Source organism: Loxodonta africana, chromosome 15, assembly GCF_030014295.1.
Source record: "Loxodonta africana isolate mLoxAfr1 chromosome 15, mLoxAfr1.hap2, whole genome shotgun sequence".
Classification (NCBI taxonomy): Eukaryota; Metazoa; Chordata; class Mammalia; order Proboscidea; family Elephantidae; genus Loxodonta; species Loxodonta africana.
Genome location: NC_087356.1, coordinates 27,020,869 through 27,044,690, shown reverse-complemented (window position 1 = coordinate 27,044,690; position 23,822 = coordinate 27,020,869). Strand labels below are relative to the sequence as shown.

At 57.8% G+C, this 23,822-nt stretch overlaps 1 protein-coding gene across 1 annotated transcript; it reads left to right on the top strand.

The window, feature by feature from the left end:
- Positions 1 to 4,050: 4,050 nt before the first annotated feature.
- LOC100676717 (cytochrome P450 26B1) lies at positions 4,051 to 23,395 on the top strand. The gene is made up of 6 exons (XM_064268714.1): positions 4,051 to 4,308; positions 7,753 to 7,977; positions 17,450 to 17,725; positions 17,976 to 18,131; positions 19,139 to 19,423; positions 19,847 to 23,395. Exons 1-6 carry the CDS (start codon positions 4,105 to 4,107, stop codon positions 20,237 to 20,239), a joined length of 1,539 nt encoding a protein of 512 aa, XP_064124784.1. The 5' UTR covers positions 4,051 to 4,104; the 3' UTR covers positions 20,240 to 23,395.
- The last annotated feature ends 427 nt before the right edge of the window (positions 23,396 to 23,822 follow it).

The following is a 23,822-nucleotide window of genomic DNA, read 5'->3' as shown; positions in this document are numbered from 1 at the left end:
CCAGAATGAGAAAATCATTCTGTCTTACAGCACTCCTGCTCCTTTTGGGCAGTCCATAGTGGGCCAGCCACACTCCTGTGGCCAAAGGTGGCATTGGGTGATGCTTGGTAAGACTCGGGTTTGGTCTGGGGTCAGGGATTGAGTCAATCTGTGTCCAGGATTAAAGGTCAATCTGGGATTAGGTTTTGTGGTCTGTTTAAGGGCAGGGTTAGGGGTCAGACTGAGGTCTGGGTCAAAGCTCAGTCTGGGGCCAGGGTCAGAAGTCCATCTGAGGTGGAAGAAAGAGTTTCCTGTGATGGAATCTGGCTGCTGAAGATAGCGGCTGACCCTTCTCTGTTCTCTGTTCCTAACCCACACTGTGAACAATCCTCCACAGCTCCAGCACTCCTACCTTCCACAGCACCTCTGTGAGGTCTTATCAGACTGTAACACCATGACTTTCCTTCTCTCTCTCTTCCCCGCCCCCGCCCCCGTCCCAAGTCACTCTGGGGCTTGAGCAGAGACATGCTCCCATTAGGAAATGCGGCAACTATTGCTGAGGGGCTGTGCTGTCCCACGGACATTCCCCAGGACCCTACCGGGCAGCTGGGCACGGAGAAGGTCTCCTAATTTCCAGCCCCTGCCACTTCCCAACTCCTCCCCTATACCCGAACAAGGAGGAGAGGCCAGGTGATGGAGGACAAAAGTGCACAAAAGCTATCCCTGGGTACTGGGGGGTGGGAGATGGGGGCAGGAGCAATTGGAGTGCAGAGAGATTTCTGGGGCTATAATCCCTGCAAAGTAGATACCTCCTGTGAACTCTTGAGGTTTGTGGCTTGGAGGCAGGTGTTGTGTGGATATGTCTACAATGATTCTCTATGTGTATGTGCCATTGTGTGTGTGTGTGTGTAATTTGCCAATGCATATATATATTTTTTTTATATTTGCATCTCTATAAGGCTGTGTGTGGTCCATCCTTTAAGAGCTAGATGTCTCCTGGGATGGTTCCCCAGGCTTATCTTGCCCATTTTAACGTCTGAGAGTCAGTGCTGTGTCGGGGGGGGGGGGTGGGGGGGGAATGGCTAGATTCTTAGGATTCTCTAAGACAGCAGGGCCTCAACAACCTCTCCGAGCCCCATCTTTCCCCTGCCCTTTCATCCCCAGATGGGGAGTGGCGAGGGGCTGGCCTCATCACTACTGGGTGGGTGACCAGCCCCAAATTGAGTGTACTATGAAACCTCCCTGCTGTAAGGATGCTCCCCAACTCTAGGGCTACAGTGGTCCTGATAAGGACTTCGTGAGTGTCCAGACCCCAAGCCACCTGGAACAGCAGCTTGAGGGCACTGAGGCGGGAGTGGAGCTCTCTGGAAGCCTGAAAGGCTCTTCAGAGCTGATGTCCCCCTACAAAGGAGATTGGGGGAAGGGGAAACCAGAAATGTTTTCCCCTGGAGCTGTAGTACCACTACTTCCCACCAGGTGGGGTTCCAGGGCAGAGAGTGGGCGCCGAAATGACCAAGAGCTAGGAGCAAGAGACCAGCCTTTTAAAACTCCGCCGGCCACATCAACCCTGGAAGAGCTCACACACACAGGGACAACAGACGCGCGCGCACCTCGGATGCTCACACAGTTCTCTTCTATGGAGAACCTCTAAAATATAAATCATATTGCGTGTTGCAGGGGAGGTGTTAAAAGGGGAGTCTAGTTTCGTTTACACACACCGCATTGAACTGAAGGTGGGATATCAAGTCTTCTGAACTGGGAATGTGAGAGTGAGTAAGAGGCAAGGGGGATGGGATAAACAGGACGGAAGGGAGAGGGAAGACCAGGCACTAAATAGACAGACGTCGGGATGGGAATACATAGCTCCATGGATTGCACACACAAGGGCTTCTCCAGATGACAGATACACGGATGTATAGACACGCATAAAGCTCCGGAGATCGCAAACACGTGGACACCCCACACAGCTCCACAGACGTTCGGCAGATCCAGGGACACACACGCGCATACACACAGGTGCGGCCCCGGGCCACACGCACACCTCACACAGGCACGCGCGCCGGGCCCTCTGCGGCCGGCGCTGAGAAGGTGGCCGCGATCACCGGGCATGTTTATTTACTCATTTATATCAATGAACGTTTGTGCCCGACTCCTCCCGCCTCCCGGTGCCGGGCCGCCGCATTTGTCCCTGGCGCGGGACACTCGCCAGCACCAGCATCGGGTTCTATCGACGCTGCGGGGGTTGGACAGGGGCTACAAAGTTGGGAGACCTGGAGGTGTCGGAGCCGAGGGGTTACAGCGACAGCGGCCCAGGACGCAGACGGGGAGTGGGGAACTTCGAGGTCTAGTAGAGTAAGAGATATGTGGGAAGAGGGATGGAGGAACCTGGCATCTGAGATTTTGGGGTGTAGGGACCGCGGATAGGTAACCCCTGCCAGGGGGGCTTAAGAGTGGCGAATGGGAAAATTGAGAGGTCCCGGGAGGTAGCAGCCAGCGGGATAGGAACTCGGGACCCTAGGCATAGGTCCAGGGCCTTTTTTGCGCCCCCTTTTAGTCTGGCCCAGACCCAGGCCGAGAAGGCTACTGCCCACGCGGGACTGCCTGGAGTGGGAGGAGGGGGCCGGGGACCCGGGAGGGAGAAAGAGAGGGAGGGAAGAAGCCCAGCAGCCAAGCGGGCACTGTGCGAGTGCGCACCCGTGTGTGCGTGTGTGTGTGTGTGCATCTGTGTGTGCGCGCGAGTGCGTGTGTGTGTTTCATCTCGTCCGTCTGTAGGTTCCGGGCTCAGCGAGACGCCGGGCAGAAGGAAAAGGAGGCGAGAGGTGAACTGAGTTTGATCCTTCGGCGGCTACAAGTGGGTCCCGGGCGGGCCTCGGGTGGCGGGCGGCCGGATCGGGGCGGGAGGCGGTCCAGCGCTCACACGCTCCGGCCGGCCGCGGGCCGGGCCTCTTACCACGCCTCCGGCTTTGGAGCGAGGGGGTGGGGGCGGGGGTGCTGGCGGAGCGCCCACGGCGCAGCCTCCCGCCTCTATATAAACAGACGCACCGCCTCGCTTTGATTCAAATTCACATTGAGAGAAGCTTTTAAAACCACCAGCCCTGAAATCCTGCCTTCTGCTTTTCCCCTCTTTCCTTTTTTACCTTTTCTTTTTTTCCTCCTTTCTTCCCCCAGCAGCAACTCAGGAGACGAGAGACTGCGTCCCGGGACGGACTGCCTTTTCTTAATTGATACAATAGCCCAGCTCCGGTTCTCCACCTCCTCCCCCAACCCCAACCCGCCTCACCCCTCCCTCTCGCCAGCCCGCCGCCGCCGCCGCCGCCCCAGCGCCCTCCTGGGGCTCTGTCGCCTGCTGCGTTGAGTCCCGGACGCGGCTTGCCGGCTGCGCACCCGCACTCGGGCCACCGCGCCCGCCTCGCCACCTCGCCTGCCGCGCCCGCCGCGCCCGCCTCGGGGGTGCAGCGGCGGCTGTGGGGCTCGGGTGCGCCGCCCGTGGCAGCCCAGGGACGCTGGGCTCGGGCCTCTTCACTCGCTTCAGCTGGGGAGACTTCCCCTCGCCCCCAAAGTTTCTGGGTTCGTTGGAATTTTTGAATTTAGGATTTTTTCCTTAATTTTTTTCACCTAGGAATTTTGAGGAAAACTTCTGAAAAATCGATTGCACTTTCTCTCCGCTAGCTCTCTGTCCCCCCTCCTTTTTTTTCCCCTGGAGCAGGGGAAGGGGCTTACGAGAGAGGCTCCCGCTGGACAAAGTTTTCTAAAGTTTTCTGAGTGTGATAGTTTCAGGAGAGCCAATCCACCAGCTTGATTCACGGCTTCATCTCACCACCCCTTGAACAGCCCCTAAACCCGCTATAAAGGAACAAACAAACAAACAAACAAACAAAGTTACACTCCGAGTCGCCTTGTGTCTCCTCTCTCTCTTCTTTTAGGCAGTTTTTTTTCTCCCGCTCTCCGCTCCCCTCGCAGCCTCCACTCCCCTTTCCTTGGCCCCTTCCTTCTTCTCTGTTTCGGCTCGAGGTGCCAGGACCCCCGGCCGCAGCCTCCCCTCCCCCGTCGCTCCGGTCCCCTCCCGTCCGGCCCTCCCCTCCCCCGCCGCGGCCGGCACAGCCAATCCCCCAAGCGGCCGCCAACATGCTCTTTGAGGGCTTGGAGCTGGTGTCGGCGCTGGCCACCCTCGCCGCGTGCCTGGTGTCGGTGACGCTGCTGCTGGCCGTGTCTCAGCAGCTGTGGCAGCTGCGCTGGGCTGCTACCCGCGACAAGAGCTGCAAACTGCCGATCCCCAAGGGCTCAATGGGCTTCCCGCTCATCGGAGAGACCGGCCACTGGCTGCTACAGGTAAGGGCGCGCTCGCTCCGCTGCTTTCCGGGGTCCGCTATCCCAGATCCTACGACCGACAGAGCCGCGGGCCGGCCGGGGGACGCTGAGAGCCCAAAGGCACTGGTCCCTGCCCCTCCCCTCCCCTCCCCTCCTCTCTGCCGGCGCCTCCGGGGCTTCCCCTGCCGGCTTGCTGCTTGGCTCAGGCTCCCGCTGGCGCCCCGTGCGCAGGTTAATAGGGGGCTGATATGAGGGGTTCTCGCACGGGACTGGGCTCCCAAGAGTGGCTTGTCCTGGTCGCGGGCGTCCGAGCGGGAGAGTGTGGAGTGCCTTGGGGGCTCCTGGTGGGACACGAGTCGGAGAGGATATCTGGTCCATGGTCCGCTCTTTCCTACCCTTGGCGCTTCAGACTCAAGTCGCTGTAGGCTCCTTCGGCTTTGGCATTGTAGCTGGGAGCCGAAAACTGAGTCGGGGAAAGGAGAAGGGGGCAAGTGGCAGCCTGAATTGCTCCTTTAAGACCTGGGCTGTGATCCCGCGAGTAGCTGGCTGCGTCAGGTACAACTGTCCTGGTCTCCCATCCACGCTCTGAGTGTGTTTTGCGCTGGGGAAGGGACAAGGTAACCCAAAGAAAATGAGAAGGCAGAGAGACCCGAGGGCTCTCGGGGAAGGGTGGGTGGGGGATCTAATTATTTATTTAGGCGGAAGGAGTTTGGTCCAGGAAAGAAACTTGGGAGAGGTGTGTTTAAGATATGTACAGAGAGTGCGTGTTTGTTGTTAGACGCCGCACAACCGCACAATGCTGGTGATAATGGGGGTAGGGCGCATAGCGGACCAGACCCAGGTAGGTAATGGGGAGATTAACCTGGAATTAACCTAGTCAGTGCTAGATGATAGCTTTTTTTGCAATTTGATACACCTCAATTTGGAGGGGTTCTGGGGTAACCGCGGGAGGTGTGTTTTGTGTACTTGTGCACACATTTTTGTCCGGTGGGTGCTAATGGGGATTAGGAAAAGGATGGGTGTCCTGAAACAGACCTGGGCACGGGAAAGGTGAGGCGGGAGGTGAGCGCACCCGCGGGGACCAGTGGTTTTAGAAGAGCGAAAGCTTGGCTTGAAATTAACAGACGCGTGCAATCCCCGCGCGCACACACTTACAACGCCCCGTCCCGCCCTGGGCTAAGGGACAGCAGAGTGGAAGTGGGGAGAGGGGTGCAGGGTTTCTTGCCTTGTGGTCTTCTCAAGTCCCCGAGTTGGCCTCTTTTTGCGTTTCTTCGTGCAACGGGATGGGGTTCACGTCAACCAACCGGGCTACCCCCACGCAAGAAGTACCCAGAATCTCTGCTGTGCCACCACACTTAAAGGGTTAACTGCGGCGGTGGTCTAGGCTTTTGGCTGCGAATTTAGGAAATAACTCACAAGAGTAACGGCTGCCGCCTTGTTAGAACCAATCTGCGGAATCCGCGGTCTGTCACTGCTCTCCACCCCGCTCCCTGACCTTTCCTTGCCCCCCCCCCCGCCAAGTGTTCCCCCCTGACCTTTTCTCCGAAACCCACAAGTGCCCCTGGGGCTCTGCGTTCACCCGGAGGGGAGGAAATAGCAGACCAGCACCTCCCCATCCATCCGCTCCGGTGCCCTAGTCTCTGCGGTGGGAGGGAGATGGGGGTGCCCGTGTAAAGGAGCGCCGAAGGGGTTAATGGGAGCCCTCTGAATCCTAGCCTTATTTTTCGGAGTCATTTATCAGATTTTACGGGGGGACCTCCAAGGGCTCTCCGTTTCCACCGAGCGCCATCTAAACAGAGCCCAGGGCTAAAAATACAACATTTTTGTATAAATTGGACTCGCGGCTCGAGCGGCCGCTCCTATGAAAGTCCTCTTTGTGAAACGGCGGACAAATAACTCTTTATTAATGCCACAAAAAACGCACTTTAATTATAGTTAGGCAGATCAGAGGCGGGGGATGGGGAGAGCGAGGCGGCGGTGACCTCGGAAAATTCACAACCCAACTTTTGTGTCGAAAGAAAAGAAAAATAGAGGAAAAGAAGGAGAGGAAAGACGCGGAGTCAGACGGAGCGAAGGAGTCTGACTGGTAGAAGCAGACGGAGGGAGGGAACCCCGGTCCTTGCCCCTCTCCTGGCGCACCCCCTCCCCCGCCTTGATTTCTCTTAAAGGGGTAGTTGCCGTCTAGAACAGTGGCACGTTGCGGGGGAGGAGACTTCTCCCCGACCCGCGAGTCTGGGGGTGGGGCCGTGTCCCCCGCGGGCGCGGCCCCACTCCTGGCGGTGCGTGCGCTCCCGGCTCTCTCCCTGTCGCGCGCCGGGCCCGGAGGCGCATGTGGAAAAGAGATTAGGACTCCGGGTTCTGCGGAGTTACTTTTCAGCAGTGCTGGGGTGTGTACACATCTAGCTGGAGAATAGTTTTCCGAGGAAGAAAGGAAAGTGAGGAGGGGGACCAACTCGGCAAAGGGGGAGAGCCGAGTTGTTCCATTGGGAGTGCACAACCCAGCCGGCCTGGAGGCCGGGTCAGCACGTTTGTAGTGCTGCAGGCAGGGGCGGTCGGACAGGTGGCGACCCTCCCCACCCCGTGCTGCCCTGGCAGAAGAAGGGTTAACGTGGGGTGGAGTGGCGAGCGACGACGTCAAAGGTGAGCGGGACGCCCCTGCCTCCGCCCCTCGGAGGTCCCCTCGGTTTCCGGTGCCCGCGCGGCGCCCGGCTCCGCCAGCTCCTCGGAGCGCCGGGCCGGGCCGGGGCCTCGCCAGCCTTGGCTCGCGCTGCCGCCGCCGGGGATCCGGTTACCTGCGCCGCCCGCCCCGCCGGGTCCCACCCTACCCCGCGGGAAGCGCCTTCCTCCGCGCTCCGGTTCCAAACTCCAGGGTGGCGACGAAAGTGCTTCTCGGTTATTTCCAGGGCAAAATTCGTTAAGAAAACCGCGTCTCTTGGCCCGTGACCCCGCCCTGCCGAGCCCTCAAAGGCCTGCCAGGTTTTCTATCGGCTCACACTGGAGCACCGAGGAAACCCCTCGCCCCCATTCTGTAGTGGCTGCCTCCTGGGCATGGACCGCTCGCCGCTATAAATAATCGTTGGCCTGCAGCCACCCCGCGGGATCTCGCCAGCCCGTGGCTCAAAGCCTGGAAATATTTATTCCGAGAGGCTGCAGAGCGAGAGCCTGGGGAGGGGAGCGAGCCTCTAACTTCGGGTTCATCCATCCGGGATACGTTTTCCGTCCCGCAAGTCATTACCAAAAGTCTCCCGCTCCTCCCCTTATTTATTATCTTAGGGCCCTACTTCCCAGTTCTTGTGCACGCTATGAAAATAAAACCTGCGTCTGTATGTATGTGTTTGTGTGTGTGTGTGAGGGGGGCAGGTGAGTGGTGCCCCGGGGAGCACCGCGGGGCTTTAAGGCTGGTCCTCAGCGATGTTCCCTCTGGCGACATGCACCTGAGAGCTGTCTCCGGTGTGGCTCCCGCAGGGTCCCGGCTTCCAGTCGTCGCGGAGAGAGAAGTATGGCAACGTGTTCAAGACGCACTTGCTTGGGCGACCACTGATTCGCGTGACGGGCGCAGAGAACGTGCGCAAGATCCTCATGGGCGAGCATCACCTCGTGAGCACCGAGTGGCCGCGCAGCACGCGCATGCTCCTGGGCCCCAACACGGTGTCCAACTCCATTGGCGACATCCACCGCAACAAACGCAAGGTAAGAGTTTTGGGCCAAGAGTCCCTCAACCGTGTTCTCACCTTCCTCTCCCTCGCACCTCCCTAGGGGTAAGGAGTTCACAGGACCCCGGGGACGTCCTCCACCCCCCAGTCTGTGCCCTCATTTTCACATCACGCTCGAGGACCCGCAGTGCGCAGTCTGGACTGCGGCGAGCCCGGATCGAGGGCCGCACAAGCATCCTTCCGCTCCCGTCTCCTGAGGACAGACCGTGTGGTGCGCACCACCAGACCCAACGGGTGGCTGTTTGGGGAGTGGTTGGGACAGAGCTGGGATGTGCGGGAACTGGGGCATCAGGCGCCTGTCCTCGCTGTGCTAGACTGAGCGGGAGTAGGAAAAAGGGGGAGGGAGGGTGGCCGGCGCTCCGCTCTTCGCCACGTCCCCCCTACTCCCCACCCCCCCTCCCCGGGAATTCTGAGTACTAAAATGAAGCCTGGCTTTCCCGCCATAGGTTTCGTTATGGAACACAAAAGGGCGACGCGAGAGGGCGTGGGGGTGGGGGTGGAGCTGGGGTACCGTGTGGACAGCAGCTGCGGGTCCTCTCCTGGGAGGAGCGAAGGGAAATTTGGGCTACTGCGCCCACCAGCCAGGATGGTGGGGGAAGGGCGATGGGTGGGCAAGCAGCCGAGGCGCGGGCGGGGGATCAAAGTGCATCCCCCCATAAAGAGGAAGAGAAAGTTGGGTGTTTATCCTGTGGATTTCCCGAGCGACTGGAAGAGGCGCGGAGGAGGCTAGTCAGCGCGCACCGAGCAAGCCGCCCCACCCCCTCCTCCTGCTCCCGCCGCCGCTGCTGCCGCCGCCGCGTCTCCAGTGCGCGGGCGGCACGTGCTGTTTGAACTGCAGTAACCCGAAAGCTGAGCCGGCGGCGGGCGGGGCGCCGGCCTCCAGGCTTAAAACGGCCAGAAGCGGGGCTACAGGACCCACCCCCTCCAGTTTTTCCATTGGGTCGGAGGTCTCACTCAGGTTGAAACATAAAGGAAAGGGAGCAGCCTGCTCCGATCTCCCAGAAGAGTGGCGGGCGGGCGGGAAGCAAGAGGGGGAAGGCTGAGAGAGGAGAGGAAGCAACCGTGGGGAGCCCCCCCCAAGACTGAGGTGGCTTTGATGAATGTAGGGAAATGCTACTGGCCGACGCAAGGTACGGTATGTGATGTCTTCTGAGCAGCCAGTGAACGGGTGTGCTCCGTGCAGACAAAAGGAAAAATCAAATGGAGGGGACTGGTCTGCGTGTACCCCACACATCCCCCAGTAAAGCATGTATTTCAGGGACTGGAAAGGGGTTCCCAGAACCACCTCTTCCATCTGCCAGGCTTCAAGAAAAAAGCAGCTAATGAGGCTTGGGGGCAAATGGGGGGAGGTGTTCTGAGGGGTAGTGGGGAGGGCGCTGTACGCGCAGGACTAGGGGCTTTTCCAATGTGTTGGACAGTTATTTCTCTCTCAGTCTTTGTGTCTCCACCAAAAGCCTATCCCAAACAGTGAGGAATTGAGGACTGACAGTTGGTCAGGCCAGAGCTTGAGATTCTGAACCTAGCTCCCCAGGATGTGGCTGCGTCCTCATTTCGTGTTACGGAGGCTTTGGCAGGAGAGGAATTGTAATCTCTTTTCACAGAGGCAGAGGTTGAGTGACTTGGACCAGGTCAGGAAGCAAAGAAACGGCAAGGCAGGCCTTCAGCATCCAGGGCAAGAGTTGTTTCTGTGCCACCAAGCAGGCCCACTCAGCCCTGCCCACTTGGGGCTGCCAGAAGCTGGGGTGGGTGAGTAGAGGGTGCTGGGAGGAAGAAGGCAGCTTGGTCAGGACCAGAGTGTCAGACCCTGGGGCTGGAGGAGGCTCTTGGATGAGGCTCTTGCTTTGCGGTTCTGCCCACCCTCTTCCACCAGCCCGCCAGGTAGGGCTTGCTTGCCTGGAAAGCTCCAAGGTTTTGGCCTAGATTGTCCATTTTGCATGAATGGGAGGAAGGAGACAGACAGATGAACACTACGGGAGGAGTACATAGGAGAGGAGAGGCGAAAGTGGAGGCAGAACCCAAAGACCATAAATGAGGCATTGGTGGTCTAAGTCTTTTCGGAGCACCCTCACCCTCTAGCTCCTTGGGTGGGGAATAGCTAGAAGTTAGTTTGTTTTGAGGTCCCTGGGTGGCGCAAATAGTTTTCGTTCATCAGTTAACCTAAAGGTTGGCAGTTCAAACTCACCAAGTGGCACTATGGAAGAAAGGCCTGGCAATCTGCTTGTGTAAAGATTACAGCCAAGAAAACCCTGGGGATCGTTTCTGCTCTGTAACACATGGGGTCACCATGAGTCGTAACCAACTCGATAGCACACGGTCCCGACAGAGGCTTGGGAACCAAATGTAGGAATCCTCTTTGTGTCTTAGCTGTGCAAATAGGTAGTTAGACAACAGATAAAGGATACCCCCCCCCCAATCTCCCTGATTGATATTCTATACACCTGTTGACTGAACTACTTGGAAGACTTTCAGTTAGGTACAAACACAGATGGATGAAACTTGGTCCTTGCCCTCAAGAGGTTTAGAGTCTGGCTGGAAAGACAAGAAGAGAATACTCAGGGCTACTGTTTAATGTTTCTAAATATCCACATTGGTCCTAGAGAGAGTGGCCAGTGTTGGTGAACCAATGCCTGGTGGACCCAGTTTGGCCTAGGTGGGGCTGCCCTATGCCACTCATGCTGCCTCATCTAGCTCATGCTGCAGTCAGAGACCTGGTTGGAGAGCAGACTGCTGGGCCAGGTCCTGGCCTGGTTAGGATGTATTCACAGGAAGTGGGACGCAGGTGTGCAGGGGCCCTGCTGGTGGGAAGGAGGAGCGTCACTGTTTCCATTGGAGCTGGTGGCCCACCCCTTCTCTGGGAGTCTGACCAGATGTGCTGGGAGGGGGCTTCTTACAGCCATTGCTGCATGCCAGGTGTTTGCCTCGCCTGCCCTTGTGGTCTCGGGCCAGCAGGGATAGAGTTGTCAGGGAGAAGACACAGGAAGTCTTGCCTGGTCTAACAGAATCATCTCTGGAAGCCAGACCTGTGTCCCTATGGTCAGGGCCTCCGACTCCCTCCTTCCTCCCTGCCACCCCTCTTCCCCGCATCCTGGGGCCTCACCTGTTTAGCTGCCTCTGATGCTAGGGAAAGGGGTCGTTCTTTGTGTGTGGAGAAACTGGGGTGTTGCCCTAGAAGGGTGGACGGAGTCTTGTTGGAAGCGGGGAATGGGAGGGCTGTCAGAGACACGAGATGGAGTTAGATAGTTCTGGAAACCTCAGTTGCTCAAGCCCCCCCCCCCGCCCCCAGCACTTGGTTGTGCCCCTGCCTGCTGTACCTAGGAGCCTCCCGCTTTCTGCCCAGTTTCTCCTTTCTGCTCCTACCCCTGCCCACCTTTTCATATCCCCAGGCTCCTCGACTCTGGCTCCCCATACTCCACCAGGAACAGGCATTTTCTCTTTGCCTTTGGAGAAAGCCTGGGCCTCTTTCACCAACAGCAGCTTCAGGGCACCCCAGATGGCAGCCCGGAAATACCGTCAGGGAACTCAGTGTCCCAGGGAATGCTCCTAGCCGTGGAACCCCTGACCTGGAGAGACCCCAGGAGTGGTCTGCTTGCCCCCTTGACCCAGATCCCTGGCTATAGGAGCTTGTGTGTCTGTGGCTGAGGTGGGGGAAGAGCTTCCTGGCTTTGGGGCTAGGGGTTGAGAGGCCCCCACCTCCCCTCACTGGCCTGGCCTTTGGGCTCTGCCCTGGGTCGTGGTGGAGGTCAGGTTCACTGCACCCCTCCAGAGCCCTTTGCATCCTGCAGTTTGTGTTGGACGAAGAGGCCAGGAGGTGCCTGGGCAGGAGGAGTCCGTGTCAAGGGCCCTGGATGTCAAGGGGCCTGGGTGTCAGGGGCCCAGGGCAGTGGGGGTCTGGCGGGGGGGCTGGCTTAGACCTGGTTCTAGGTGGCTTTTGGACGACTGTACCCCCTCTAGCTGCGTGGTCCTGTCCACCAGGCTTAGCTCAGGGCAGAATCTCCAGTCTACATTGGATGGGAAGGTGGGTGTCAGGGCAGGGCAGCCCTGCTGACTGGCTCTGCCCAGCCCTGACATAGGCACAGAGCCTTTGTTCTGCCTGCCACAGTCCTTCACCTAAAAGTTACTGTAGCACCAGCGGTGGGTACAGGGACCGTGGAGGGGGTGGGTGGCCAGAGTGGATCTCTCTGAAGGTCAGTGGGGGAGGGAGCCCACTGTCAGCTGCCAGTGCGCCTGCAAGTGGGCACCTCCCCCTTCCTGCCCCTGTGCCAGGCAGTGGGTGGGTGAGCCGGCTGGGGCGTGGGGGCCACTCCCTCCCTTTTTCCCTCTTTGCTGTGTCCTTTTCCCGGGGTGGGGGGGCGGGGATCCAAGGTTGTGATGCGGAGGTGTTTGCTCACTCTCCCAGCCTTGGAAGACAAGTGTGGCCTTGACAGGAAGTGGGGAGGTTTGGCTGGGGTCTTCTCTGGCTCTGAGCTCCCCCTACCAGCCTCTGTATGCATCCAGGGTTCACCAGGCCTGAGAAGGGGCAGGCTGGGGGTGTTCCTCCAAGGGCCTGAGAAATGAGGAAAACAAACCAATATAACCAGAGCAGCTGGCCTTACCCTTAGGATAAGCTTGGGCCTTGGAAGAGGGTCCCCTTCGGGGTTCTCAGAGAAACTTAACAGGCCCCAGCAGGGCTGGTCGAGGGCAGCTGGCCATAGGTTGGAGTTGTGGGAGGCAGGGGTTAGATGAGGTGGTCACTACAACGCACCAGAGGCCCCAGGGGTCCAGGGGCCCCTGATAGGTGTAGCCAGTCAGGTCCTGCACTATGTGACTTCTCTGGCCTCAGCTTTCCCAGAGGGCTGGCTATGGCTGGGTGAGGGGTAAGAGCACCTGGGCAAACCTTTTCTGACTCTGTGTTTCAGCAGGTGTTTGCTAAGGACCCCTCCCCACCATGTGCTTTTGCTGCGGTGTATAAGCCTCAGGGGAGTAAGGAGCAGAGGACTGGAGGGGAGATCATTAGAACTGCAATCCTGTGAGGACAGGCACTGACGTCTCCCAGATGCTGAGGCAGTGGGGACCCAGAGGGGCACGTGCGGGGCTGCAGTGGTCTGGGGCCACCCCTCCCAGCCAGAGGGGCTCGGGAGGCAGTGGAAATGCCAGGCAGCTGGGAGAATGACGTTCTCTCCTGTCCCTCCGCCCCCCTCACTTGAGTATAAAGTCCACACCTTGGCGTCACCCCTGTGCGAATGGCTGCCTAGGCGGCCGCCCGCCCTATGTTATTCTTTCCACTCCGCAGGCCCCAGCTCCGGTGGTTTGGCTGGGTGGCCTGCTCAGGCCCCCGCCCCTCTGGGCGGCAGCTTCCATTCCTCCCAGGCTGAGTCACTGTCCTGTGGAGTGGGGTCCCTCTCGGGCTCTCCCCAGTCTCCGCGGCTGCCCATCTATCTGTCTGCTCATCCATAGCCACCAGCAGAGAAGGTGGGAGGTATCTGGCTGAAAGGGCACAGCTCCAGAGCCCTGGAGGCCATAGAGAAACTCCTTCCCAGGGGCACTGAGTAAGAGGCTGGAGGGAGGCCTGGCTGGTGGGAGAAAGCATTTGTAGAAACAAGTATAAGGAATTTGAGCCTTGACCAGCTCCCTGGCGGTGCCCCTGAAGCCCTCTTTGTGGAATTGGCTCCTGTGCCCCAGACAGAGAGCCAGGGACGTGGGCCCTTAAGCTTGTTGTGTTGTTAGGGATACTGATACCCAGGAGGGGTTTGTCTGGGGATATTCTCCACATGAGCCTGTCCTGCCCTTGAGTCTGAGGCTCCAGGAGTGCAGAGCCCACATCTCCCTCTGGCCCTCCTCCTGGCTCTCCCCAGGCACCAACCCTGGGGGGACGTCCATACCTGCTGCTCCCTCGGCAGGGCTTTGCCTGGGCCTGGGCTGGCTCCGGATGACCTTTGTCCAGCATTCTTGGCTCACTGCTGGGTATTCCGAGGGAAGCCCCAGAGGGAAACAAAGCAGCCTTGGCTTCTGTTACACTCTGTGGTCAGGGCAGTCAGCACTGGGGGCCGGAGCCCTTCCCCTCCACAGTGTGCGGCTCTGGCGGGCACCTTCCCAGTGTGCCCAAGTCCTGACCCCCCCCCTCCCCAGGCAGCTTCCTCAGACCCACCCCATCCTGCGCAGCCTTGGCCTCCCTCTCCCCTGGCCTGCACCTCCGCCTCCGCCTACCCTTAGTGGTGGGTGGTGGTTTCTGGGCTGCCCAAGCTTTGGGAAGTGCCCTCACTGTTAACCCTGGGCACAGACCCAGGAGATGAGGTCCTGACGTTTTCCCGGTGCCTGGGAAGCCCTCATGCCTGTAGGCCAGAGGCAGGGGTGTGGACTTGGTGACCCCTGAGAAAAGCCCCTGAGGCTGAGTCCCGGCCACCGGCCTTTGCTTGACCACCCATTTGGGTGGTTGCTCCACCTTAGGGGGGCTCGAGCTCCAGGAAGCACATGCTCAGAGGGTCTCTGAGGAGATCGTGGGACAGCCAGGTGGAAAGGGACCTCAGAACATCTAGTTAGACCTCTCATGAAACCAGCGAGGAAACAGCCCCAGAGAGGCGCACCTGCTGGCGGTCACTTGGTGAATTCCAGCCCTGGGTCCTGGCTTCAGTTCTCCCTTCAAGGACCCAGCCACGGGACCTGCAGGTACAGGGTGGCAGTGGGCTTCCATCCCAGCTCCTGGCCTTGCCCAGGACCCCTGCCCTTGGGGTCCCTCTGCTCAGTCCCAGACTCCCTGGGTTCTCCCTGTCTTCTTGGGTCATCCCTGCCCTCCTTGGCCCCAAGACCTGAGAAGGAGCGATTCAGCCAGTCATCACTAGAGGGCGCAGGGAATGGGACCCATGGGGCAAGACAGGCTTGTCAGTTCCCATCTGGCCACTCCTCGGGGTATGGTGGGGGCCTTCAGTGCTCCCCCTTTGGTAACCCTGGAAGGCCACTCGTGGGCAGTATAGCACATGGGGTGCACTGAGTTGGGGCAGGACAGGCCCCACTGGGGAGGGGTCTTGAGCTCCCACATTGCTAGCTTCTGGGCTTCTTTGAGGGGATAGCATCTACTTAGGGACACATAGATGTTGGTGTTTGTGTGCTCTGTGAGTCGAAAGGAACCCCAGAGGTTCAGCCTCACCATTTCATAGATGTGGAAACTGAGGCTCAGAGAGGGGAGAGATTTGGCCATGGTCTCCTAGTAAGTTGGTGGTGGATGATCCCAGGTTAAAACTCAGGTCTCTGGATACCCAGTCTGTCCTTTCTCACCATTCCACTGCTGGCTTTGACTTTGGTGGGTCCTGGTGGGAGTATCCTCTGCCCCATCCTCCCTCACAGGCCTACCTTGGGGCCCCAGGTGTCCCCTGGGCTGGGGTTCCTGGACAGCCCCTCTCTCCATCCCCTTTGTGACAGAGGACCCTGGGCTGGCTGACTCAGGGCCCGGTTGTGGCCTCCCTGTCCCCACCTGCTCCAAACCCCCCAGTCTCCAGTGAGGCCTGGTAGCCTCAGAGTACTCTTTTCTGCCTCCCTGTCTCGTTTCTTCATGAGCCTGCCCAGCTCCCAGTTGTCACCCTTCTCCTCCCCGAAGGCGCCTTGCTGTTCTGTAAGGGCCCTTAGTCAGCTGGTACAGGGCTCTGGGGCCAAGGCTCCCCCTCTTACCCCTCAAGACCCTTTGACCAAGGTGCTAGAGTTGGACTCAGCATACCAGGTGAGGGGCTGAGGAAGGCAGCACTGCCTTGATCCCTCTGTGAGGGGCGTGGCATCTCAAGTCCCCCCTGCAAATTCCCTGGGATCCCCAGAACAGGGCAAGGTGTGAATGACCTGTCCAGGCCGGTGCTGCCCTTGGCGACCTCCCCTCCTCCTTCTGCCTCTCAGCTGTCCCTTTGTAGCAGGAGCGGCCCCAAACAGTGCGGGCCTTTCCGCCCCTCACCGGCCTCCTTCCCTCCCTCTCCTCCTCCCTCCCTCTGCCCACTGGGAATTTCGGAATGAAAGTGCTATTGTGAGCGCCTGGCTGGGCCACTGAAGGGCCAGCACTGTTATTTCTGCAAACCAGCCCTCCCATTAGCCATGCATGGCCCAGGCCAGGAAAACGTTACCTTTTCCTCCTCGAGCTGACTGCAGGGAAATTCTCACACTTCAGTTTGTGCAGTGGTTGTGTTTGGGGGGCAGGCAGGGAGGACGGGTGTGTGTGTGTGTGTGTGTGTGTGTGTGTGTGTGTGTGTGTGGTTGGGGGAGTGCTAGAGAAATATTTGTCTCCTTCATCTGCACTGCCTTTCCCCTTGGCACTGGTGGGGGATGTGGGTGGGGAGTCCAGCCATCCCTACCTTCTGCGCTGGACCCTGTGAGGCATGGAGGTTGTTGGGTTACAAGTGAGACCCAGAGGCTGTCAGTAAATAAACTAACATACTCCCTGCTCCTTCTCACCCTCAGCAGCAGCAGCAGGGTAAAAAACATGTGCAGGGGGGACCTGGGTGAGTAGGGGCAAGGGCAGTGGGTGGCTGAGCCAATCAGGAGGGCAGTGGGCAGGGAGGTGGAAACAGGGACTCGGTGGCTCCTTAAAGTGGTCGTGGAAGATGCAGAGAATTAAAAGGGCTTCTGTTTGGCCTTGTGTCCCTTTGGGGTGCAAAGCCACTGCCCCATTCCTCTTTATTCAGACCCAGCTACCCTGAAGACACTTAAATGGCATAGCTGTTAACAGACCTACTAGAATCTCCACACAGTAGATGTTTCCCAGGGAGTGAGAGCAGTTTTTTTCCTCAGGAAGTCCTGCTTGCCATCTATCCTCAGACTCTCTTGTTCTCGTCTTGCATCGGTGGAGTAGAAGAGCCACCCACTACTCTCCTGCCTTTTCCTAGCCCAGTCTGTCCAGATGTGGTCCACTCCTCCTGGGCTCTTCTGCCTTTCGTCCCAGGAATTCACAAAGATTATGACCAGGAACAGGGGCTCCCAGCCCGGCAAAACCCTCTCTTATGTTGCTCCCCACGGCTGGGACAGCCACATCCTCCTCAGACTTACAGGCAGCTAGGCTGCCCAGTCCCCAAGGCTCTGCGATTGTTTCGGGTGCACACTTTTCTTGGGGCCAAGATAGGGGGTGACAGCTCAAGTCACCCTTTTGAGTTACTTGGAAGATCCCTAGTTTCAATAAAAATGCTTACAAACTGTGCATTTATCCTGCCTTGCCCCGGTCTCCCCCTCCAAGACAAGGAAGTAGGATGGGGCTTCAGAGTTCGGACCCAGTGAGGGGACTGTGTCTGGGAGGTCTTTGGGAGACTGAAGGGCTTTATCTGCAGCTGGGTGAGGGGGACTGCCGGGGCTGAGGACCTGAACTTTTCTCTGACTGCGGTGACGGGAGCCAGGCTGCAGCCCGGCAGAGTAGACGCTGCATCGGCAGGACGGAGCCCATCTGGCTGCAGTGGGCCAGCTGGGGCAGGTGTGTGCTGACCAGGCCCCCTCACCTCTGTGCCCTCCAGGTCTACTCCAAGATCTTCAGCCACGAGGCCCTGGAGAGCTACCTGCCCAAGATCCAACTGGTGATCCAGGACACACTGCGTGCCTGGAGCAGTCACCCTGAGGCCATCAACGTGTACCAGGAGGCGCAGAAGCTCACCTTCCGCATGGCCATCCGGGTGCTGCTGGGCTTCAGCATCCCTGAGGAGGACCTGGGGCAGCTCTTCGAGGTCTACCAGCAGTTCGTGGAGAACGTCTTCTCTCTGCCTGTCGACTTGCCCTTTAGTGGCTACCGGAGGGTAAGCATGCAGGATCTGGGAGGAGAGAAGACGGGGTACCCACGAGCCCACCGTCAGGGAGGGGAGCAGCTGACCACTAAGACAGTCATGGGGTCATACAGAGAGCAGAGGAGGGGGTGAGTGGGTGGGGACCCTCAACTTGGTGGTATCAGGGGCTCGGTTAGGAAGTCTTCAGAGCTCTGCCTGGCCTCAGGAGGAGGTTCTGGGTGGGCCTGCCCTTCCCTGTGGGTGACGGGCCTTCTGTCCACAGGGCATCCAGGCAAGGCAGACCCTCCAGAAGGGGTTGGAAAAGGCGATCCGTGAGAAGCTGCAGTGCACCCAGGGCAAGGACTACGCGGACGCACTGGATGTCCTCATCCAGAGCAGCAAGGAGCATGGGAAGGAGATGACCATGCAGGAGCTGAAGGTGAGGGCTGCCACCAAGGAGCTCCACAGTGCCACTCCCAGTGCTTCCCGTTGGCAGGAAAGGCACCCGGCCATCTCTCCCCATCCGGGTTCTGTTCACACTCTCTTGCCGGGGGGTGCTGTGGCCATCACTGGCCCAGGCAGTGACATGGGCTGTCCCTTCTGTGCACACAGTTTCATGGGAGGACAGGGTGGTCAGCTCTGCCCACCCAAGGGCTTGCATGCACTCACAGAGAAGCCCTGGACACGTCCCATCCCCACTGCCGTTCCTTCCTGAATTCTAGCTCCAACTTTTTTCCTGATGAACCAGGAATGGGCCAGATTGCCTTTCCCATTTCAGAAGCAGTTCTGTGACTCGTAGGTGGTGCCATGGCAAATACCAGACCCAGGTCCCTTCACTCTCGTCTCTGGGCCCGGTATCCTCATTTGTAAAATGCAAGGCTTGGAATTAGATGACCTTCCAGATCCTTCCACTGGGTACCATGACCTCTGTGTCCTGTACCCCAGAGCACCCCGACCCAGATCCTCACAGCTCTGGCCCCAGACTGCCTCCCCAACACCGTCTGCTTCCTGGGCCACTACGGACTTCCTTCTCAGGCAGAGTGGAGGAGGGACTGGGGCTGGCCGTTGGGATGCTGGACTTAGACCCTGCACCCCTCCACATACTCTTGTCTGCACTGTGCCTGGTTCCCCACGCCCTGGAGGATTTCATCTTTCTCTCTGTGAGCTCACTTGCCTTGATCAGGCCCGCTGTGGAGTCTAGCAGTGAGGAAAAAGTGGCCCTACCCAAGGGACTTCAAGGCTTCTGCCTCCTGTCCATCGGACTGGCCCTGTGACCCCGTGTCCGTCATGGCCCTAAAGTCCCTAACGTGAGGCTCAGAGAAAACAGAATTCACAGCCAGAAGTGGCAGGGCCCAGCTCAGATGACCCTGGGGCACAGGGACACTGGCGGGGGCTGCCCCAGGCTAGGGAGATCGCCAGCAGCGCCCCTCCTGTGTGTGGCTGCAGGATGGGACCCTGGAGCTGATCTTCGCCGCCTACGCCACCACGGCCAGTGCCAGCACTTCGCTTATCATGCAGCTGCTGAAGCACCCGGCCGTGTTGGAGAAGCTTCGGGAGGAGCTGCGGGCCCATGGCATCCTGCACGGTGGCGGCTGCCCCTGTGAGGGCACTCTGCACCTCAGCACGCTCAGCAGGCTGCACTACCTCGACTGCGTCATCAAGGAGGTCATGCGCCTTTTCACCCCCATTTCTGGCGGCTACCGCACGGTGCTGCAGACCTTCGAGCTTGACGTGAGGCTGGGCCCACGGGGCCGGGGGTGGGGGTAAACCACGGGATCACTGCCACGGGGGCACAGAGCTGGCTGGTGAGAAAGGCCAGCCTCTCCTCAGGGTGCCTCTTAGCCTGGTGGAGGACAGTGCTCGCCTTCAGGGTTTCTCATGGGAAAGACCCCACCCCAAATCCTGAGTAGGATGGGGGAGTGCCACCCCTCCAGATGAAGCAGCCCTAGTTGCATGCCCCGTTTGTAAATAAGAGACTGGACTTGACTGCTGAGAGGAGGGAGCCTGACCTGGCCTGGGGTGCCAAAGGGGATATTTCTAGAAAGAGCAGACCTTGACATGGAGGAGGGTGGGATTGGTGGGAGGAAGTCCTGGGTCCTTTCCTTGCCTCCTCTGGCTCTCACCACCTCTTCTTTCTTTTCATCTCGTATCCAGGGTTTCCAGATCCCCAAAGGCTGGAGTGTCATGTACAGCATCCGGGACACCCACGACACGGCGCCTGTGTTCAAGGACGTGACCGTGTTCGACCCTGACCGCTTCAGTCAGGCACGCAGCGAAGACAAGGATGGCCGCTTCCATTACCTCCCGTTCGGCGGCGGCGTCCGGACCTGCCTGGGCAAGCACCTGGCCAAGCTGTTCCTGAAGGTGCTGGCGGTAGAGCTGGCCAGCACGAGCCGGTTCGAGCTGGCCACCCGGACCTTCCCCCGCATCACCTTGGTCCCCATCCTGCACCCTGTGGATGGCCTCAGCGTCAAGTTCTTTGGCCTGGACTCCAACCAGAACAAGATCCTGCCAGAGACGGAGGCCATGCTGAGTGCCACGGTCTAACCATGCTCCTGCCCGTGCCCACGCTTCAGCCCCGCCCAGGCAGTGAGGGTGGGGGTGATGGAAGGGTAGAAACCTGTGTGTGGGAGGGGGCTGGGCCTGGGTAAGGGTGAGCAGCCCCCCATACCTTGTCTTTCCTTGTTTCCTGTCCTGGCAAACCCTCCCCAGAGCCAAAAGGGCCTCATCCTTCCTGGAGATGGGGCTCCCCCTCTTGGCTCCCGCTTCTCTCCAGCCTCTCTCCAGTTCCCACCAGCTTGGCCCCTGCGGAAGGGCATGGCCGGGGGCTCTGCATGCCCGTTACAGTGTTAAATGGCAGTCTGCTCGTGCTAGTGTTTGCTTGCGTTCTGAATTCGTCCCCTCCCTTCCCACTTCTTTTTGACCCTTTTCGTTTGAGGTCAAGTCCCTGGGTGGCGCAAATGGCTAAGCACTCACCTACTAACTGAAAGGTTGGCAGTTTGAACTCACCCAGAAGTACCTCAGAAGTCAGGCCTGACGATCTGCTTCCAAAAGGTCAGAGCCATGAAAACCCCATGGAGCATAGTTCTGCTCTGCACTGTTGGGGGGGCCATGAGTCAGGATTGACTTGGTGGCAACTGGGTAGTTTGAGATCAGATGATTGAGATGAGGAGAGAGGGAAAAGAGATCCCCCCTTGGCCCCTCTTCAGTGCCCTCTCCCCCCATTCTGCCACTGCCCAGACTGGGGCATTGCCCTTCTGAGTGTGGTCACCTTGAAAAACAGCATCCTGGGTAATAAGCGTGGCCACCCTGAAGAACTGCATCCTGGATAACAGAGCACAAGTCAGCCTTGGCAGGGGATAGAGCCTGCAGCCATTCCTGGAGCAGCCCCACCCCTCTGCCAGTTTGGACCTTTGAAGTTACCTATTGCTGCTACTTTTTCTCTCCTGATCTTGGGGCAAAGGAGCCCCAGCCCCTGCCCTCCCAGCATCTTCCATGCTGGCCCTGGGCACACGCACTGACATCCCCACCTTTCTGCCAGGCAGCCTGCAGCCAGACCCTGTTCCCTGCTACACTCATACCTGAGGCCCTTGGCTCATGGGCCACCTGTGCCCCCTCCCCGTATTTATTCACCAAATCTTAGTGTTCCTAGGGTCTGGAGCAAGCATCTCCTCCATTTCCCAGTCTCCATTCCAGCTGTCCTGGGCACGACTTCTGAGGATGAAGAGGAAGAGGTTGCTGGTCTGCCTTGAACCAGGCCCTCTGGCCTAGGGTTGAACCTTCACTGGGTGCCGAAGTTATTCGGGTTTAACCTCAGAGCATCCCTCCCTGCCTGACACCTAGCACCTCTGCATTTTGTCCCCTGGTGGAGATGGGGAAAGGGCCCACAGCCTCCCTTCCTGTTCTATCAAAGATCCCATCATGCGGAGGCTCCCAGCACTTCCTGCTTGGCCACTGCTCACCCCAGTGCCCCCACTCACCCCAATGCCCCCACTCCAGCTAGAGAGCATGGGGAAGGATACGGGTTCTGCTTTCTGATGGGGAGTGAGGGCCTCTAGCTTTAGTTCCTTAACCCCACCCTTTGCCCTTAACCCTTTGGAAGGTGTCCTTGAAATCCCTGTCTGCTTAGCCCAGCTCAGGGGTGTGGGGATGAGATGAACGCAAGGGGGAGGTGAGCGTAGAAGGCAGCCCTCCCTCAGCATGGTCGGAGGCCTCTGTTGGTCTTGAGACAGCTGTGGGGAGGAGCTGCAGTGAGCCGGGGAGGGGGCATGTGCGATATGGTCAGAGGGATTTGTTTGAAAACTGGCCGGCCAGGGTGACTGGCAGAAGGAATAGCTCCTGGCATTGGCATTTTGAGTGTCGGCAATTTGGGGTTCCTCCTGGGGGTGTTTTGGGGGCCTTTGGTGAGTCTCTAAGCAATTTTGTCTGTTTTCAGGTTGTTTGCTTTCCATGTCTCTTTATTGGTTTTTGATGTTATGAAAGTAATGGTTCCCCTTTATAAGAAAATCAGAAACACTGAAGAAGAGCGAAATACCTGACAGTCCCCCTAATTGCAAATAAAAGCATTATTGGCAAAAGTAATGGGTAATTTAAAAAAAAGGTATAATATGTCCTAATCCTCCTCAATTCTGAAAAACAGGCAAACCTGTAAAAACTCATCAAAGCTTGTAAAGTGGCTCCATGGTGCTCTGGAATTTGTCACCCACAAGGAAGCCCCAGAATCCCAAAAGTTTCTTATCCTCTAAGCTGACCCAGCCTGCCCTGTACCAGTCAGTTAGGACAGACTCTGGGAGAGCAGGAAGTGAAGCTCCAGACAGGAAGTCCACCTGGCCTGGCCCCGTGAGGGGCAGGGCAGGGGCAAGGAGCCTCTGTGGCCTACTTGGGGGTGGCCAGCTGGGAAGAGGGCTGAGAAGGAAAAGCAGAAGGAGATCCCTGTAAGGAAGGAAAGAAGGATCATTTGCCCTGCTGGGTCTGAAAGGCAACAAGAAAAGGGAAGAAAGCTCTTGGCTGGCTGACAGGAAGACTCCATGTTGCAATCCCTCCATCCATTGCTCCTCTGTAGATCTGTACTGAGGAGCCTGTGTCTGTGTGTCAGTGTGTTTCCTAGAGGTAGCATTAGATGGATGATGTTTTCTCACTGTTCCTAACTCTTGTAACTTGACTAATTGAAAAAGAAAAAAAAACAAAACCCCACAGAACCCTACCTGCCACAGGCTTGCAGATTGAAGCACTTTTGATGTTGGGCGCTGGCCATTGTGTTCTGGGCACCATCCTGACCCTGCCCAGATGGCTCTATTATTTTACACACAAAACTTTTTTTTTTCATAAATGTTATAATTTTGTGTCTGTATAAACTATTATGAGTACTATTTTTGTTATAATTCAAAATAGATATTTAGTATAAAATTTTTGCTGTTAAATATTTGTTATTTAGTAAAATATGAATGTTTTCTCTATTGTAAACATGGCTCAAAATATGAATGTTTTTATCACAGTGGTTTTAATATTGAAAAAAGCACTCGTGGATTTTGTTTGATATGAAACTGGTGCCGTGCGAGTGTGTTTCCCTGTTGTGTGGTTTTTAATCTGTATATAATACTCTACGTTGCATATTAAAAACATGAATGTTGTGCATTTTTTGTGATTTTGGAAATACTCAATGTGGCTCTTTTATAGGCTTCCATAATAAACTGTGGGGAATCACCCTTGTCTGCCTCTCTGTTCTCTGCTACTCAGCCTTGCTGGATGGGCCCTCTCTGCCACCAAAATTGACTTCAGCATCTCTGGGTCCGACACCTCAGTTGGGAACATGCTTTCCTAAAACGTGTTCAGTCAGGCCAGCCCACATTTCCTTGTGTACAGGATCAGCAGTGTCTATGGCAGCATGCTGGAAAGAGTGGGCTCCTCTAGGGAGGGCCCCTTGAGGGAGAAGCCTGTAGGACCACTGAGAAGCAGCGCAAGGTGTCTCAGTGCTGGACACAGCAACTCAGAGCCCAAAGGGCTTGTCCTTGGAGCCCTTTCTGTTTAATGGAGCAAGGGCATTGATGTCCAAAGCCCCATGGCAAAATGGGGAGCAGCGTCCAGTTCCCCTGACTTCTAGCCTTATGCCCCATGCTGGCATTTCTCAAAG